Raw genomic sequence first — 19017 nt, forward strand, 5'->3', positions numbered from 1 at the left:
AATCTTTAATTGTAAGGTATTTTTTGGGGTCTCTGGACAGTCCCCTATATTATAGGGACTGGAGTTCCAATCCGCTAAAAGTCACCAAGTTCTTAACTTTAAGGACATACGATGGTAAGGACCAAGTATAGGGATAAACATTAGAGATACTCTAATTCAACGCACAAAACACCCATTCTTGCCGATGGTCCCACCATGTGCTCCTTGCGCGCGTGCGAGCGTCCGAACTCAAGGATTGCCCCTTGTAATTTGTAAAAGCAAAGAATAGAAAAAGACGACCATATTGTATTGCTGGTAGGTGAACTCAGAAAGAAACAGAACGCTCAACGGCCATACCTGAGCCCTCAGATTCACTCGTTAGATTTCTTTGTAAATTTCTTTGCATCCTTCCACGAACGTTCAGTTAAAATCAGCAATATATTAACCCGCTTCGAATATTCGTTGCAGGGTACAAGAGGAAATAAATAATGCAAGTGGGAATAATTAACCTGAATTTTAACACGTAAACGTACAGGAGAAGCCGGGGAAAAGCATCAAGGCAAAGGTCTAGGGCCCTCCCTTTCCCTCCGAGAAGCTTTTAGGAACAATTTGCGTTGACGACGACCTAGACTTTGCTGTGCATCGTCGACTTGGTGGAAGTTTCGTCGTGGGGCCTTTTGATTGGTGGGAGAAAGATGTCCATAATATTAATAATAACGATAGGATTAATTATTCTATATAAATAGAGATAGGAGGACAATTCTGGTATCCAGTTTTCTCCACCTACCGTGTGTTTTAAGCAGATCGGCAAAAGCTTGAAGATGAACGACCAGTAAGTCAACTTCGACTTCAAACTCCTCCGATCCTTGTTTTTCTTTGAATCCTTTGCCATGATTTTTCTTGTGTTATCTTGATTAAGCGGAAAATGGTCTGGAATGGCTAAAAGTGTGTTTTTTCAACAATCAAAAGTTCTTATGGTTGAATCTGGCAAAAAAAACACTTGCAAAACGCTTTTAGATAGACGGTATAAGCTCTTTTAGGAGAAGCATGTGCTATGTCCGCCTTCTACAAGCACTTCTATATTTCAAGTGCTTTTTCGAAGGGCACTTGATTATTTAATAAACATTTCTATATGTTCATGGTAAATAATAAGTGCTTATGAGTAAAGTGAATCTTACGAAATACAATAGCTTAATGATCGTCCTTATAGTTTACCAAAGTGCAATTTCATTCTTCCAAGTATTTGATGAAGTGGCTTTGTTAGAAATAGGTAGTATTATTCACGCACTTATTTTTATTCGTCATACATCTCTTGATTTTTGAGTCGTCAGATCAAATGAAATGAGGAAGATCAATGAACAATAATTTTCGGAAATAACACTTTGCTAGAAATATGACGAAATTTCTCTAGAAAACTAGCTTGTTTGAAATATTTTTAAAATCAATTCTTACTAAAAATATAAGTAAAGCCTGGAAAAACACTTCAAATGTTTCTTGTAAGTGTTTTTGGAATCTAAAAGTATTTTATCTAAAAAACTTTTAATTATTTTAAAAGTACAACTAAATGTCGTGTAATTAAAAATACTTTTGGTGGTTAGACTGACATTTTCAGCTATTTCAACAGAAGTTTCAAGCATGTTTGTTATTATAGTTGGATGCTATTTGCTTACACCCTCCTTTTAACTTTGCTTCAAATTTTTGTTGGTGATGACAGAATTAGCAGTGCTGGGCTTGAACTAGCAAATGTGCTGGTGACTTCTCCTCCCCTGCACCAGTCATGGGACGCGGTTCAGAAGCAAAAGCTCCAGACAGCTGCTGATCCGAATGCACAAATGGCCTTATACATTAATGAAACCAAGCACTCAAACACCATCATCATATCTTTTCTTACTTCACCCGTCACGCCTCACGATCAACCAGTGATGGTTTCGTCGTTGACTCTCAAGGACGCAAATTTTCCTCTCTTTGAGTTTTTGTGCAGCAAAAACACCCCAAGTTTCTCCGTCAATGAATTGGCAATCGAATTCTTCAAATTTAACCACAAAAACCTCGATAATTTGCGAAAAGAGGTGTGTATTATTGTCTCTCTGATAACCGATAATGCTTAACCGCTTTGACGACTCTTAATGATAGTGAGAAACAGTTAAAAATCATATATATATATATATATATATATATTGCTAGATTACATTTCACTTAATTAGTTTGGCTTCTTTGACAAACTGTTAATGTTAACGAAAAACTCTTATATATCCCTCATTTATAGAGTTATAAGAACCGGATATATTAACAGTGGAGTCCTTTCTTTGTTTGTTCAAAACCGAGTTTAAGTGTTTTTATTTTTTTTTGTTACTATGAATGAAGTTTGAGGAACTTATTTGTAAAGACTTCTCCGAATTGATTATATAGAAATTCAGTAATTGACTAACTTTTATGTCAATATTTCAGCTGGTAGCTAGCAGCAAAACCTCACGGATAGTTATCACTGGACATTCTTTTGGAGGTGCTGTGGCTACCCTTTTCACCTTATGGCTGCTAGAAAGCCTCGACTTTTCGAAAGCAAAACGCCCCCTTTGCATCACTTTCGGTTCACCCTTGATCGGTGACGAAAAACTCCGACAATGTGTGTTGGAATTCTCAACATGGACTTCTTGCTTTTTGAATGTAGCCTCCATCAATGATCCTGTACCTAAAGTCTTCCTAACTTCGCAAGCAAGTGGTTATAAGCCTTTCGGAACATTCCTACTGTGCTCCTCTTCGGGTGGTTCTTGCTTTGAGGACGCTGATGCCATTTTGCAACTATTGGTGGAAACCAGCTCTCAGTGTGTTCAAAATCCAGTTCCGAATTCAGGGACTCAGTTGTTTGATTACGGAAAGATTTTGAATGATCTCAAGACCAAGGCATTGTCTAGAGATGTCTTTGAGTTGGTTGAAGAGGATAGAGTTCCACTTAAAGCTGGAATTAAAACACAGTTGGCAGCAATATTAGGAGTTCTCAGCTCACAGGTATCAAACTTTCAACAGAAATATCTGATTTGATGATGATTTAGGGAAATGGTTTCCGCACAAACCTGTTTATTTCCATCTCTTGATTCTCCTTTGATTTATTTAATCCAAAGACTAGAAATAAACACGGGTGTGCGATGGGAGAATACGAGTTTTGCGGAAATCACATCCCATGTTTACTTCTAGCTACTAACTTTTCTCTTAACTCCTTTTGTAAAAGTCATTGCAGCAGCAACAACCCAAAATTGAATTCGAAAGTCTGATAAAAAAGATGGTCACTCACGAACGTAAAATAGCGATCCAGAAGACGAAGGTTTACAGTTCTTTCTTGAAATTGAATGACATTAAAAAGTACATGGCCAACATGGAATGGTACAAGAAGGAGTCCAAAGACATGGGAATTGGATACTATGACAGGTACAGAAACAAGCGTTACGCGAGTGACATTAATGCCGAAGAGTACAAGAAGAAGCTCTCAAACTATTGGCTTGACACGGTTACAGAAGCTGCGAACAAGCCCCAGACAGAAGGAGCCGCAATGCGTGTCCGTTTTCTTTTTGCTGGAACGAATTACAGAAGGATGATCGAACCGCTTCACATTGCTGAGTACTACAAGGAAGGTGGAAAAAATTACAGAGAGGAAAGGCCTCGGCATTTCGTTCTTTTGGAGCAATGGTACAATGAAGAGGAGAAAAAGAAGAAGGAAAAGAGAGAGAGGGAAGAAAGGGAGAACCCGCAACTGCGCAGCGCAAGCAAGTCCAACTCAAAAGCGAAGAGTGTGGCTTCTAGTCTGAATGATGATTCTTGTTTTTGGGTGCACGTCGAGGAAGCGCTTATCTTGTGCGACGAACTAGCAAGTAATCCAGATGCCAAGCTAAAGCTGATCGAATTTGAGCGTTACGTGCTGGATACGCTCGAGAATTTCGCAGTGACACCTGATATTTTCTTGGCGCAGAGCAGCTTCATGCGATGGTGGAACAAGTATAAAGAGATTGTGGGAAGTAGCTACTCCTCAGAACTCACAGATGTCATGAAGCGTCGCACTTATCGCAGGTATGCCGATGGGGTCTCGGTTCTTGCTGTTCTATAATCCAAGATAATTAAGTTTTAAGCAAGCAATGAAATCAGATAAAGCAAGATTAGTTTTGCTGTATTCCTCCCGATCTTCATAGAGAAGGACGGGCAGTACTTGCAGGACTTGTTGGTGCTACTACGTTTGAATGTTTTTGTTTGTGGTTTCGTGTTGTTTTGGGCTCTAGCATCAACCTCTCTCGTAAGAAAAATAATGAGTGGGGGAATTGTTTTCAATTATAATGTTGTAATTTCCACTTCATAACAGTAATCACGCTTGTTGTATTTTGATTTCACTAAGTTTGAGAGCTACCCTAATCAACATTACTTGGCGTTTGTCATGGTTTGCGTTGTATTAATCTTCATAGGAACCTATAAAGTACAAAAGCTTGATCTAGTAAATACATATTTTAGCCAAGTGACAAAGTGTGGAACTGGGATTCAAAGCTAAAGTAGAAATATTTACATATCCCATAGTGTATGCCTTCTGATGCTTTTTCACATAGCACGCAACGTGTGATTAAGCAACTAGGGGTGTGTTTACGTATCAGTAATCGAAAAGAGAATGTAGAATTGAATTCCGATTACAGAGTATTCTAGTGTTTACTAAACATGGAGGAATCAAAAAAGCAGTGGGGCCCACACAAATTTTGGAATTCAATTCCTTGTATTGATGCAATTGGATTCCCTAGATATAGGTGGTAATCCAATTCTTGATTGTTTGGGTAATTGGAATGACACTTTTGTTCCCTTTGTGCCCTCACTTACTGTTTTTATTTTCAAGACTATCCTTTACAAACCCATTAAAGTACATAAAATATTTTAATTGGAATAAGGGCATTTTAGTAATCATATTAGTTTATATTCCGATTATGCTGAATTAGTAAACAGTTTTATGAAATTCTATTCCGATTCCAGAACATTTAAGTAAATAGCTCCAACAGGAATCTGATTCTGACTTCTCCTCATTCCAACTCATCCTCAATTCAATTCCTCTTATTTTCATTACCGTTACGTAAACGCGCCCTAAATGGTATACATCTCGAGATAAGTAAGTCCATCTCCTAGTAAATTAGCTTGATGTAATGTAGTCACGTGACGCGTAAGAAACGAAGAAATGAGTGTACAACTTGTGACACAGTACATATACATTTTACAACTACATGTATGTATGCTCTGGGTGAGGCAGGTCGAGAGGGATCTCCATTTTTTTCAAAAAATAAAAATTAGTTGTGAGACCCACTCCACATCGAATTTCAACAATCCGAATTGTCTATTTTCTAAATCTTGATTCATAAATCATTCTTGCAAAAATTCAAGTCCGAAACCATTTGCCAATTTAATTATCACGATAAAATTTCAATGTTTTATTAGAACAATGCATTCATCAGTTTTTTTGAACTCAATTAGATACTTTAAATATTTTCGATTTAACTAATATTTTACAAAGTTAATCTATAAAATATAATTTAAAAAATACACGATTCAAATCGTGAAAATTTGATATGATACCCTTCCTTAAAATGAGGTAGTGATTTAGATAGACACTGTCAATTTGACATGCCAAATATTAGGAAAGTAGAGGGTAGACATGGGAAGAAAACCCAGCTTAGATATGGGACCCACATGCACATGCACATGCACATCCACATGCAGTTCTCATCAATCTCAATAATTTTCAACAAACCTTTTTGTTTTGATTCAAACAGTTTCCCACTTTCGTTTCTTCCGGTCCTACTGCAATTGTCCTTTCCTGCTTTCTGCTCGGAGGGCAAGGAGCAGTTTTTTATCTTTATAAGTTTAACTGCTCATTATTATTATTATTATTTTATTTTTTGAAAATTAAAATTGGTTTCAGAATTTTCTTTTCAATTTTTGATTTTCAAACGAATCTTATGATGTTTATAGGATCAATATACGTTAATGCATAAATGAACGAGGAGGAGCATGCCTAAATTGAGATATCATTCAAATTTACATGTGATTTAATATTTTAATAGATAGCGTGTTAGATTTTTACTCATGAGCTTCCAATTAAAAACTCTCTTATTTCTAAATTATTGTGATAATTTCGAACATTGTCCCTAATAATATGGAACAAATTTATCGCCACCGTTGTGTCCTGATTTAATAAATCAACGACGTGTGTAAGTTTTTCATTACATCACATTATATAGTTAAATTGATCAAGATGCTACGTGATTGCAAAATCATTCCATATAAATTGTTCTTTTAAATGGACAATATCGTCCTTTTAAAATCGGGTTGGGTCGACTATTCGATTAAGTACAACACACAATTAGCCCCTGGATTCGAAAATACAAATGAATCAGCACCATTTATACGTTTCAATGGAATGCTTGTCCAAATTGGAGCGGGGTCCATTTCCTTTCCGATAAAACAGCCACTTTGACTTTGGACCGTTGGATTAGAGATAATGATGAGCTTTCAGCGCGCTGTTTAGCTTTAACGCTGCATGATCCATCACGCAACGGACAATATACACGCCAGATACAACGTTGAACCTTTTAACCTTTCTCCCCTGTTTCCACCTAATTATCTCAGCCTTCATTTAATGACAATTTAATATCTACAATCCCTTGCTAATAGTTGGGGGGTTTTTCTTAACTAAGTTGTGTGTACTGTGTACAAAACTGTGCAGGATAACCACAATCGTACGTTGATGACCGAACTTTGAGAAATATTCCCAAAGTGGACCATAGTTTAGGTGATTTTGGGAACCGGAGGAAGGAAGTCCTCGCTAAGGGAGGGAGAGGCTGATATTGGCGTCGTGCTCGACCTTGTTGAGGGGGATGGAGGTGCGGTCGGTTCAATACTCAGATTAACCAAAGGGTAATGTTGTCCACACATATTTTTTTAAGTCTCACGCATTCGTTGTTAATTTATGTCATTTGATCATCTCCAAATCTTTCAAGTCAATTATCAAAATTGATAGATGTGTGTGAAAGGTAAAAAGGGGTTAACAACACTCTTAACTGGAGGTGGCAAATCAACTCATTGGGCTGTTAATGAGTATCCATTCATAGTTTGATTTCACCTTACACCATTATCACCATTACCAATCTTATCTCTTTAATTTGGTGATATCAAATTAAACGGATCTTAACTGGTATCCATTAATAACTCAATAAGTTGATTTACCACATCTACTCGTAACCAAATAGTGTTATTAATAAGCGTATCATAATAATAAATGAAAGGTTGACATCTCATATTGCCTCCTCTCGGAAGCACGATAGTCATAAAATAGAGTATAGACATGTGTTAGACCAAAAATGACACAGCGCGACAATGTGACATTCAAACTAAAAAATACTTGTTACTCTCAAGTTTAAGGAACAGTTAGCTACACTCAATATGCATCTTGACACAAATAGTAATATTCACACAATCATTTTTACCTTTCACACATCCTGATTAAGTTTTGGCTATTGATTTTTTTCAATTCATTTGATCCAACAACTAAAAATTGAAAAAGGTGTGTGAAAAGTAAAAATGAGTGTGTAAATAACATAACCCTGTGATAATACCTGAAATTTAACTTTTTCACATTGCAATGCATAATAGACTTTTTATGCGATTAGATAACTTTAAGGTTTAGGCGTGATTAATTAAACTATAACATGAGATGATAATGAATTACCCATTCACTTAACTTGTCAATTCTACAACTAATTTAATACGTCATTACAAGCCACGTCTACATTGCTAGGCACGGTCAACGTATAATTGACTTTATACAATGTCACAACCATAGTATTATTGAAGGGTAGAAAAGTCGTCCCCAATCACTCCATAAAATGGAGGCACATTGTCTGCCCTTCTATATTCTTTTATTTTGTATGATCACGGTTAAATCACGTTAACATTTTATATTGATTTTTTCACAAAGATAATAAGATAAAAAATAATAAGAATATAAAATGTTAACCTGATTTAACCGTGACATCACAAATAGGAAGGGATGAAAATGGCATCTAAACAGGAGGGCAGACATTATGCCTCCTCATAAAATAGGGGCATTTCCGTCATTCCAAATGCCTTGATCCGAAGTTCAACCCAAAATTTAAGTGGGCCGTCCATTACTCCCAAGCACGATTCCCGTGATTGACGGTGGACAGAGTGCCGCGTGGTCACTCCCTTCCCCACTCTAGCCCCCCCGGTAAATCCATCTCTTCTACCACGTGACCTCACTCCGTATTTCTCTCTCTGTCTTCCTCCTCCGAGCTTCCAAAAAGCTCATTTCTTCCTTCGAGCTACCGCCCGCCAGCTGAAGCAGTTGCAGAAGCAGCAGCAGCTGCAGAGAGAAGCTAAGCATGGCGGCATTCATCATTGTCCTCCTCACATCTCTACTATCTCTCACCACTCTCCCCACCGCCGAATCCCGACTCTACACCAACTACTACCAAAAATCGTGCCCGAGATTCGCCCAAATTGTCCAAGACACCGTCACCAGTAAGCAGATCATGAATCCCACCACTGCCGCCGCCACTCTCCGCCTCTTCTTCCATGACTGCCTCGCCAACGGCTGCGACGCCTCCATCCTCCTCTCCTCCACCCCCTTCAACAAGGCCGAGCGCGACGCCGACATCAACCTCTCCCTCCCCGGCGACGCCTTCGACGTCGTCGTCCGCGCCAAGACCGCTCTCGAGCTCGCCTGCCCCAACACCGTCTCCTGCGCCGACATCCTCGCCGTCGCCACCCGCAATCTCGTCACCATGATGGGGGGGCCTTTCTACAACGTCCCCCTCGGCCGCCGCGATGGCCGCTTCTCCAAAGCCTCCGCCGTCGAAGGCAACCTCCCCCGCCCCGCCATGTCCATCTCCCAGCTCATCCAGGTTTTCGGGTCCAGGGGCTTCTCCGTCCAGGAAATGGTCGCCCTCAGCGGGGCCCACACCATCGGGTTCTCCCACTGCAGCGAGTTCAGCTCCGCGATCTACAACTACAGCAAGTCAGCGCAGTCCGACCCGAGTTACAACCCGAGATTCGCGTCCGGGTTGCAGCGGGCATGCGCGGATTTCAAGACAAACCCAACTCTATCCGTATTTAACGACGTTATGACGCCGAACAAATTCGACAATGTCTACTTCCAGAACTTACCAAAGGGGTTGGGGGTTTTGAAATCGGACCACGCGCTGTTTGACGACGCGAGGACGCGGCCGTTTGTGGAGCTGTACGCAAACGACCAGAACCGCTTCTTCGGGGATTTTGCCAAGGCGATGGAGAAGCTCGGCGTGTTAGGGATTCAGACCGGAAGGCGGGGAGAGATTAGGCACAGATGCGACAAGTCTAATTATTAATTAATTAATTTACGATTCGCATTTAAATAATTTGAAAAGGAGAAAAAGACTTTGTTTTAATTTCTTTGTTTTATTTTTGGGTGCTTTTTTAAGTGCATTTTGTGGTGAGATCCAATATTTGTGAGAAGAAATGATAATATGTATACTTGTTTATTTATTTATTTTTGTTAAGGGGATATTTCATAAATATACATTTTTTTGTGAATTCTGCAAAATAAAATTGCATCCAATTTTCTTCAGTAGTTTTGGTTTTATGGTAAATCCCCGTATTGTACACTAGTGCCTCTGTTTAAGTGTCTTGGTTTTGGAAATTGTGCGGTTTAATTAAGGTAATGGAGAAATGTTGTAATTTGATTACCTATACATTTGTTTTATTCAATTGATATATGCTCATATAATGCAAATTGCGAGAATGACTTTCAAACTTACGAGTGAAGAGGAGAAAAGCTTGAGCTCGAATATTTCAACTAAGTTATTTGTTAGCACCTTTATATCAGCATGATATTGCTTTTCATTTTCATCACACCCGACCCTATATTGCTTCAAATCCATGTAAAAGTTAGCTGTAATAGATCGTAAATACAGAAAGGAAGGGAAAAAGAAAAAAAAAAAAAAAACGATGCTCTAGCTAATTTAGCTATTACTTTGGGATTTGGTTTACGGGAGAGCGTTTGTGGATACACGATGGCAGCAAATGGCATAGTCGAATGCAATTAACCAATTAGCTAGCATTTCAGCTCCCATTAAAAAATATTATAATTTAATGATGAACAAATTAATTGAATTTTGTCTATTCTGTACGTCTCGTTCGATAATTTATTTATTTAGAAATTAGTTTAGATGTTTTCTAAAACAAGAAGAAATTGATTTAAAATGGTCCGTATGCAAATTTGCATGTGCGTCGAGTAATTTATGTGCCAAAGCTCGGGTTTTAAATTTGGGAAAACAGCTTCTCATGTCGAGGAGGAGAAATTTTTCAGTGTTCCCGTCACACGAGATGGTACATCACGTGTCTCAATATAAATGGTGGGTCATATGTGTTAAAATATTAATAACTTAAAAATTAAAATTTTCCACCACTTGCATAAAAACACGTGGTGTACCATCCGTATTCCCGTCACAACTAAAAATTTCTCGTCGAGGAGGGGGACGAGGAGAAGGTTACAGTCAAACTAGAAACATCTGTCAGTCGGTCATGTGGGGTCCAATTATTATATGAGTATATAATGATTGTTCTTCCGAGAAGCCTTGTTCTCAATCCAACACAATCCTCTCCGCATTCTTTTGGTGGACATCATGAAGATCCGTATATAGTGTTCGTTTAAAGTTCCTCATAAATAAGATCAGGCGAGAATATGAATTTGTTCTCAATCAACATATAGGGAGCCAATCTCTGTGATTGAGTTGGGTTTTAATCATTTTTATATTCTTGTGTGTATCATATATTGATATTTTTTGGGGCACAAAAAACATTTAAAAATGTTCGGAATCATTATCATATTGATAAGAGAAGAAGCATTTGATGAACTTATAAGTAATTTAGATTATTTTTCATATTATCAATTGATTTTAGGGCAGGATCTCGACTTCTTTCATGGTATCAAAGCAGGTTGGTCCACGTGTGAAGTTCAACGGCCACATGTACTCTACATCACTTAATTTTGGTTGTCCACATGTTTGACTTAAAAATTTATCACACCTGAAAGAGCTTGTGACAATGTGAGGATAAAATCTCACATCAGGAAGGGACCAAACTATACAAAGACTTAGAAAGAATTGTCTACTTTTCATATTATCAATTAATTTTCTTCGTTCGTTGTATCACAGCTAGTTTGCTTTAATCCAGTTGAAGTCAATGACTATTTTCAGCATGGGCTCCATAAAATGGAATAGGATCCTATGCGGAGTCTATTTGTAGGAATCCAAATGTCCGTTCATCGTATATCGTGTGATTAAAAATTATTTGAAAATTTTTATTTAAAATTAAATATAAACAATACCTAATAAAAATTAACTGCACATATATAATGAATATTTAGATTTTCACAAAGAGAATCCGGAGATGATTCTTGTCCCTCATCAAATATCTTTTTAAATGCAATTTTTTAAACAGAATGTCATTGGATGTTGAAACTCGAAATCCAACGAAAGTTGACTACAGATGCGGCATCCAAAGCTAAGCTGAAGATTGGGCCCACTACTACTAAGAAGATGTGAGGCTGGTTGGATGGTAAAGATGGCCCAGGGACTATGGTGGTCCGGATTGGCCATCGGGCTTGTCTAATATTAACCTGGACGGGACTCTTCAGTCCGGCAACCCATAACTTTAGAATTATGCTTTGTTCGGGTTATGCTTGGTTAAAGAATAATAAAACAACATAACTCTTATCACGTCAAGTCACGTACCTCTCCAGAAAGCGCTTTTATATGTAAGTCATGACGACACACAGATTCAAGGTCCAAAATGTCACAAGTTCAAGCCCTACATCACAAATCGCATAATGTGAAGTCCAACACCTCTAAAATCAAAATCCAAAAAACATAAACTGCTTTTAAACTAATTTTACGCAATAAAAATGGTACTCAACATCTCTCTTCTTAACGTCGAAAGATATTTTAAATATAGAACCTCCTAAAAACTTTCAATTTTGTGAAGAAAATGAGACTTCATTATGCTTTTGGTATAATTTTAGGGAAGTGTTATTGGCACTTCAAAAATCTCATTTTACACTCCTCACAAGTGTATTTTTCTTTCCTAATATAGAAAGTTTGGAGTGTAGAATGAGATTTTTAGAGTGCTACTAACAATTCCTTAATTTTAAAGCTAGTAAACTATGCTATTAATATTTGTTCAGATTGAGAACACATGAAATAAATTGAAAGCAATCCAAAAATTATAATGCCGAAAAACTTTTATCTAAAAAAGCGCCAAATTATGTACTCAAAATTCAGATGAGTTGGCACTCAACCCGCCTAACCCACCACCGGGTTGACACCGAGTTCGACTCCCAAACCCCGAGTCGAGCAATTCCTCCCAGTCCACTTCTTCTTCTTCTTCCTTCTCTTTCCCTCTCATCATCTCCAACATTCTTCTCGCTTTCTCCCTCGCCCGTTCGCTTCCCTTTTTCTCCACCTCTCTCAACGCCTCCACCAACCCCGCCGTCTTCGCCAACCCTTTGAACCTCAAACCGCCGTAACTCAGCCCATACAATGTGCCCACACAACTCTCTTGAGTCGCCTTCGAGTCAAACTCGTTTCCTCTTAACACACCCACCAAACACTCCACCCCACCCGATTCCAACAACGCGGCCCGCCCGTTCGCACACAAACTCAAATTACACAATATGAGCAATACCCGACCCGTCATGTGGCCCGACTTTACCATTCTCAACAGAACCGGAACCGACCCTAGCTTAACCAACTTGGACCGGTTGCTCTGAACTAGTGAGAGGTGGTACAATGCGAGTGCCGAGTCATGCCGAGTCCGCTCGCTCTCGGACCGGAGTAAGTGCAGCAAAGGCGGCAACGCGCCCAATGCGCCAATCGCGGTCTTGCAGTCGTCATCAAGTGCCAAGCTGAAGAACGCACCGGAAGCGTGTTCCTGCGCCTCACGGGATCCTGTCTTGAGCACGTCGATCAGAGGAGGGAGGACTCCTGACCGTACGATCTTAATCTTGTTTGACTTTTCCAGCGACAGGTTGACCAACGCTGCGACGGAATCCACCTGAACGGCGGTGTACCTGGATATAATCAGAGGGCGGAGGCCGGAAAGCAACCGCGGGGTGCAGAGTCGGGCCCGGGCGTCCTCTCTGGTCCGCGTGATCTTCCTCAGCGAAGCCAGGGCCTCCTCGATTTCGAACACGTGGCAGCTTCTGAGCTTGATCGAGATTTCGTCTTCTTCTACAGAGCGGGAGGGATTACTGTTGCCGTTAACGGTTAGGATTTCGTTTTCCGAGAAGGAAGACGACGGAGATGAGTAGCAACTCGGCTGAGTTGAGAACGGGAGAGGCGGAGCCGCGGTGACCCATTCGTCGGAGCTCGAGTGGAAGTGAGTCGGGCGCCGAGTCAGATCGGTGGCCGCGTGGACGAAATTCACAGTAGGGGTATCCTTAACACCGTTGATCAGCAACTGATTCTCCAAAACTACGCCATTTTGGAGCTTGGTTTCGTTCCGGGAAGCAATGGAGGCGCGGACGAGCTTCTCGGCGGAGGCGACATCGAGGGGCTTGGGAGGATCGACCGAGGACTTCCGGCACCAACTGAGAATTGCAGATTTGAGAGCGAGGTTGGAGATTACGGAGGAGAAATCGGGCGGCGGAGAGTCCGGGAGAGCGGGCGTGTAGCTGAGGGACTTGCAGGCTTGGATGCAGGCGCGCTCGAAGGTGTGGCCGGAGGAGACGATGACCGGGTCCGCCATCAGAGAGCCGGAGATTGGACAGAGGAACTCTCTGGGAGCTTGCGGCTTTGAAGTTTTCGACGGAATTGCCGACGACGACCTCTGAAAAAGCTTCCATTTTCGCCGGGAACTCGGGCTTGCACCGCTCATCTCCGCCGCTCTTTCCGGCGTGGCGAAAGCCAATTCGTTCTCTTTTGATTTGTGGACCATCAGCTTCAACATAGCTTCCTGAAACTCCATACCTGAAAAAAGTAAGCTACTTTCTTCAACTCTGTATTATGGGAGTGAAAGTTCTGAGCTTTAAGCTTAAGTAAGGATTATGCCTAAACCCCATGATCCTTAATTCAAATTTAAGCGACTTTGAGAGGCCTAATCCGATGGGATTATGTTTTGGATAATTTGGATTAGCAGAGATATGGAGCTTGCTTGAAGGTAGAGTTTGGTGGGGATACGGCGGGAGAGGGAGAGGGAGAGAGAGAAAGGTTGGTGTTGTTTGTCTGATAGAGGAGACTGGGAAAAGGAATGGGATTCCGATTCCTCTGGTTTGGAGAAATTAGCCTGAATCACAAAACAAATGCTGGAGCTATATCAGCAACCCAATCTCTTGTTTTTCTCCTGCGGCTTCGCTTGTGTTGTAAGTAACTCATTTCCCTTGTAGAGTGTGCTTCCCTCGAGCTTCTCATGACTGGTTAGGTTATCTCCAACCCAGGGTTGGCTAGAGGGTTTGTTTTAGCCCTATGATCCTCTAAGATTCTCTAATATATTAATATTTTAATGAATAGTACATGGTCATATTTGCCTCCGTCTCCAACCGAGGGCCAGAGGGCTCGTTTTAGCCCTGTCACAAAAAACCGTCTCCAACCGAGGGCCAAAGGACCATAGGGCCAAACATAATTTATTATTTAAAAACTACAACTTAAATGTTGTTTAAGTTTCATGTTGTTAAATGTTTTTTTTTTATGTTGTATAATTTTAATGTTGTTTCATGTTACTTAATTTAATTTAATGTTGTATAATAGCTTAGGAGGTTATAGAAAAAAATAGAATTAAAAAAAAATATATGAAACAAATTTTGTGAAATAGAAGTTATAGGAAAAAAAATAGAATTTAAAATAAAATGAAACAAATTTTGTGAAATAGAAGTTATAGGAAAAAATGAAATTAAAAAAAATATATATGAAACAAATTTGTAAAATAAAAGTTATAGGAAAAAATAGAATTTAAAAAAAAATGAAAAATAGAAGTTATAGGAAAATTTTTGTAAATAAAAAATAATAATAAAACTGTTAAAAAAAAAATTCAAAGAATTCCTGTCAATTATAACCGACAGGAATACATTTGTATTATTTAGTATAAATGTATTACTGTCGGTTATAACCGACAGTAATACATTTATATTAGTAATACAATGTATTCCTGTCGGTTATAACTGACAGGAAATCCAACATAAGCAAAAAAAAAGGCCAGCTCTCTAGCCTTCTCCGATTCTATGGGGCCCTCTCAGATTCCAAAGCCCTCTGGCCTAGCCCTCGGTTGGAGACGGTTTTCGGACTATTTTCGACCATCTCCAAGCCCTTTGGACCATTCGGTTGGAGATGGCCTTAATGAATCGACACCCTCTCTGTATTTCTGTGTCGGGCCTTTAGAAAAAGAGATCCGGACCTTAATTTGTTTAAGGTTCATCAATAAAATGAGTTAACAGGGGCCACAAACTTTAGAATAAATGGTTTGAATCTCCTGATCCTTGAGTTTCGAACACAAAGATCAACGGTCAAACTTTTTGACTAATTTCTTAAAATTTTATAAATAAAGAAAAACTGTGGGGGAAGAATATATATATATGTCCTTGGAGCTTATTCTTTGATTAAGTACCAACCCTAGTCTGTCACAAGCCAACCCAATATTCCACCCATCAAATTTTATTGCAAGGAAAGTCTAAAAGCTAAAACACCTTCCTTAGGCTAAATTATACTAGAAAACAAAGGACGGTGTAAAACAAGTGATTCTATACATGATGGATTCTTACACGTAAACGAGACTATATCGTCTCATCATTATCTAACCGGGTGTGTATTAATTACTTTTACCTTGCGTTTTTTTTGTTATGTGACGAAAGAGATACTGATATTGTGTACACCAATAAGTACCCAAGAACCCTCCTCTAAACAGATGTTAATCCGTGAATCAACAGAAGCTTAGAGAAGGGTTGATGTGGAAATGTCTGGACCATCCATCTCATTGCCCACTTTTGCAGACAAATACATGCTGTTACAGCCGTTTGATCCCACCACTGAGAAAGTTTGAAGGAAAAAGGTACTCTCTCCTCCTTACTTTGCATGGAGATGGAGAAGAAGAGCTCCACTTTCATCATTATTTGTATATACTTAATAGTTAAGTTTGTGTAGCCATAGAAATACGCAGTTTCTTTACCAGTGTTCTAGGCTGGATAATATTAATATATCCCTTTCTTCTTTACCAAAGCGTGGTTGATTCCCTTTTTCTACTCAATACATGGATGATGGACCACCCACCCTTCACATAAATGACAGATTTTTCAAATGTGTCTGAACACGGGGCAGTACAATGTACACCATACGTTATTATACAATTGGAAAGGAAATTTTTTTTTTTTTTTTTTTAAATGTTCCTCTACCTATATAATGTAAATGACTTATGTGCTCGTTTTCCGAGCACACTGAAAAATCTGTTTTTATAAACTAGTGTTTTTTTTTCCTTTTCCTTTCCCTTCGTTATATGATTAGATCTAAGCCAAGTGCTTAATTCATTTCAAAGATTTGGGATTAGTTTATGTTAATAATTGTAATTAGTTAAGAGAGGTAATCTTTCCATTTCTATCGGTTGAACACAGCTTTCATGTTCGTATGGGGAGATCAGATTCAGACTCGTGATTTGGTTGTAGCCCTCCAGGAGGGCCCCTCCTTTGTCTGATTAAGATTGGAAGTTGCCTGTTTTTATTTAAATACATTTGTATTATTTTATGAATGTTGTTTTGCTTCCAAAATGGTTTTCTTCTGAAACATATAAGAAAGATTAATTATCTTCTTAATTACTTGGCGTATTTCGGAGAGTAATGCCCTATCTTTCTAGGTTATTTTCAGACCAAATGCTTTGGTTGCATTTCTAAATTACATGCACTTTTCACGTGGGGAAAGCTAATTTATATACAATAACAAAACCTGAAACCAAAAAAGCTGAAGAAAATGAAGATCTTGAGCTGTGGTTTTCCCTGGCACCCAACAAGGATGCATGATTGCACGCTTTAATCAGAACCCACCATTTCACACAGGGACAACTTTGTCAGTGTGTCGGAAACATGATCCGACACCAAGTATCATAATACAAGTAGTTGAATTTTTCTTCAGGTACTCAACCACTTGTATCATCAGACTTAGTGTACTAAGCAGTGTTCCCAGCACAAGGAAAAATCTCTCCAGAGCAAGTTCTATCCGTGGAGAAGTTTTCTGGGATCACGGCTTGGTACGTCAAGTGTCGTAATTTAAGTGATTGAATTTTTTTTGTCAAGTATCCAACGATTTGTATTATAACACTTGATGTACCAAACCGTACGTGCTTCCGACACGCTAAAAAATCTATCCTAACCGGGTCCTTTGCTCTAATAATCCTTCCATTGACATCCAATTATAGAGCAGCATATCTTGGTGGTACTGCCAATATACTCTAATCTAATATCATACATTATATTTCACTCAAAAATATATATATATATATATATTTATATATATCATACATTATATTATGCTGGATTTGCACGAAGAATTTTGGTTCTTTCGTCCTCTTTTGATGTTAATATGATATATTTATATGTGCCCAATGTTGATGTGATTTAAGCTTTATGAAAGGAAAGGAAAGAGTGTTTTGTTCCAACTTTACAATTTGGCACCAACCTTTTTGTTTGCTTATATAATCTCTAGTGCTGCATGGCTTTTGGTCTTTTCGTTCATACAATCATAGCCATAGGCAGGTCAGGTCACCATCTGCATGGTAAAAAGCACATTGGTTTTTAGCTTTTGTCTAATCCTTCACGTACATGTTTTTAACTTTAATGGAGAGGAACTTCTCTACCCCCGTTCCTTTCATGTCTTTCTTCTTACGTGACGAAATCAATTATAGTAAGATACTGATAGAGGAGAGAGCGGAAATTGACACAGAGCCGCTTTGACAAGTGCTATTTCATAGAGTGGGCTTAAACGCCGAGGACTTGGCTGGGTTAAAGCAATGTCATGGATTCTAGTTTGATTTGGGCATCAAAACAAAGAGAATCTCTTATTGGTGGGCTGCGAAGTTGATGGTAGCTTAGGTTTAGTAACTTTTTTGGGCCAATACCCATCTAGTAACTTTCTCACTCCAACTTTTTTGGCTTCCATTCTCATTTTGCAAGGTTACTTTGATGATTGGAACCATTTACTTCAGACATCACCCTCTGAAGACCAAGTCTGCAAAGAATCAACGAAATTAGAAATCGTTTAATCTTTCGATGAATGCTGTCAAATTTAAGTCTTTAAGTGCGAAACATAGTTTGTGGTAAAGAGATCCATTCATTGATAAGAAAAAGAAAAAACGTGAACAGGGATTCGATTGATGATAAAATAGAATCCTAAGTCTCGAACAGTAAATCGATTGATGATAAAGAAAGAGAATTCTTGGTTCAATTCTCCACCTTAACGACCGAAAAAAGGATTGATCAAATCCTATTGAGTCTAACTCATAAACAAAACGATATTATCTACACTAACGGGGTGAGGGATTGGGTTAATTCTTACAATGAGATAGCTATAATATGGTTTAAATTCGTCTTTGACGAAAATTAAGCCTAAGACCTCTCATTTTACAAGTGAAGATGAATACCGCTAGACTATAATACTAATTGACTTCTCTATTTATTAGATAACCATCGAAGATTTAATTAATTTTTTGCTCAGATAATTTTTAAATAGTTTACTAGACATCTTGATCATCGAACAACATTTCAAGATGAGTTGGAGAGCTGAAGCGAATTGATCAAAAAAATCTTAGTGGGGGGTGTATGTCCTATTTTTGCAAGGAGAGAGGATCCTCGCCAGATCTTTTTTTTGTGAGGATCCTGGAGATCTTCCAATTACATTCGTTCATCGTACATTATGCGACCAGTTTTTTTTAGGTACTGTTTATATTCAATTTTAGATTAAAAAATTTACAATGATTTCTGATCGCACAATATATAAT

General features: G+C 38.8%; 2 protein-coding genes and 1 pseudogene across 3 annotated transcripts; 2 read left to right on the forward strand and 1 right to left on the reverse strand.

Annotated features, from left to right (window-relative positions):
- The first annotated feature begins 276 nt into the window (after positions 1-276).
- Positions 277-4397, forward strand: LOC137739069 (senescence-associated carboxylesterase 101). Its single transcript, XM_068478551.2, has 4 exons — positions 277-811; positions 1694-2048; positions 2428-2985; positions 3206-4397. The coding sequence occupies exons 1-4, from the start codon at positions 801-803 to the stop codon at positions 4073-4075; spliced, it is 1794 nt and encodes a 597-aa protein (XP_068334652.2). The 5' UTR covers positions 277-800; the 3' UTR covers positions 4076-4397.
- A 3852-nt stretch (positions 4398-8249) lies between these two features.
- On the forward strand, positions 8250-9582 carry LOC137739659 (peroxidase 31). Its single transcript, XM_068479313.2, has one exon. The coding sequence runs from the start codon at positions 8394-8396 to the stop codon at positions 9375-9377; it is 984 nt and encodes a 327-aa protein (XP_068335414.1). The 5' UTR covers positions 8250-8393; the 3' UTR covers positions 9378-9582.
- Positions 9583-12189: 2607 nt separating this feature from the next.
- LOC137740813 (U-box domain-containing protein 40 pseudogene) lies at positions 12190-14526 on the reverse strand (annotated as a pseudogene). The gene has a single exon (XR_015966511.1). The product of XR_015966511.1 is annotated as a U-box domain-containing protein 40 pseudogene (transcript).
- Between the last annotated feature and the right edge of the window lie 4491 nt (positions 14527-19017).

The sequence above is a fragment of the Pyrus communis genome, chromosome 9, assembly GCF_041283825.1.
Source record: "Pyrus communis isolate YQ-2024b chromosome 9, ASM4128382v1, whole genome shotgun sequence".
Taxonomy (NCBI): Eukaryota; Viridiplantae; Streptophyta; class Magnoliopsida; order Rosales; family Rosaceae; genus Pyrus; species Pyrus communis.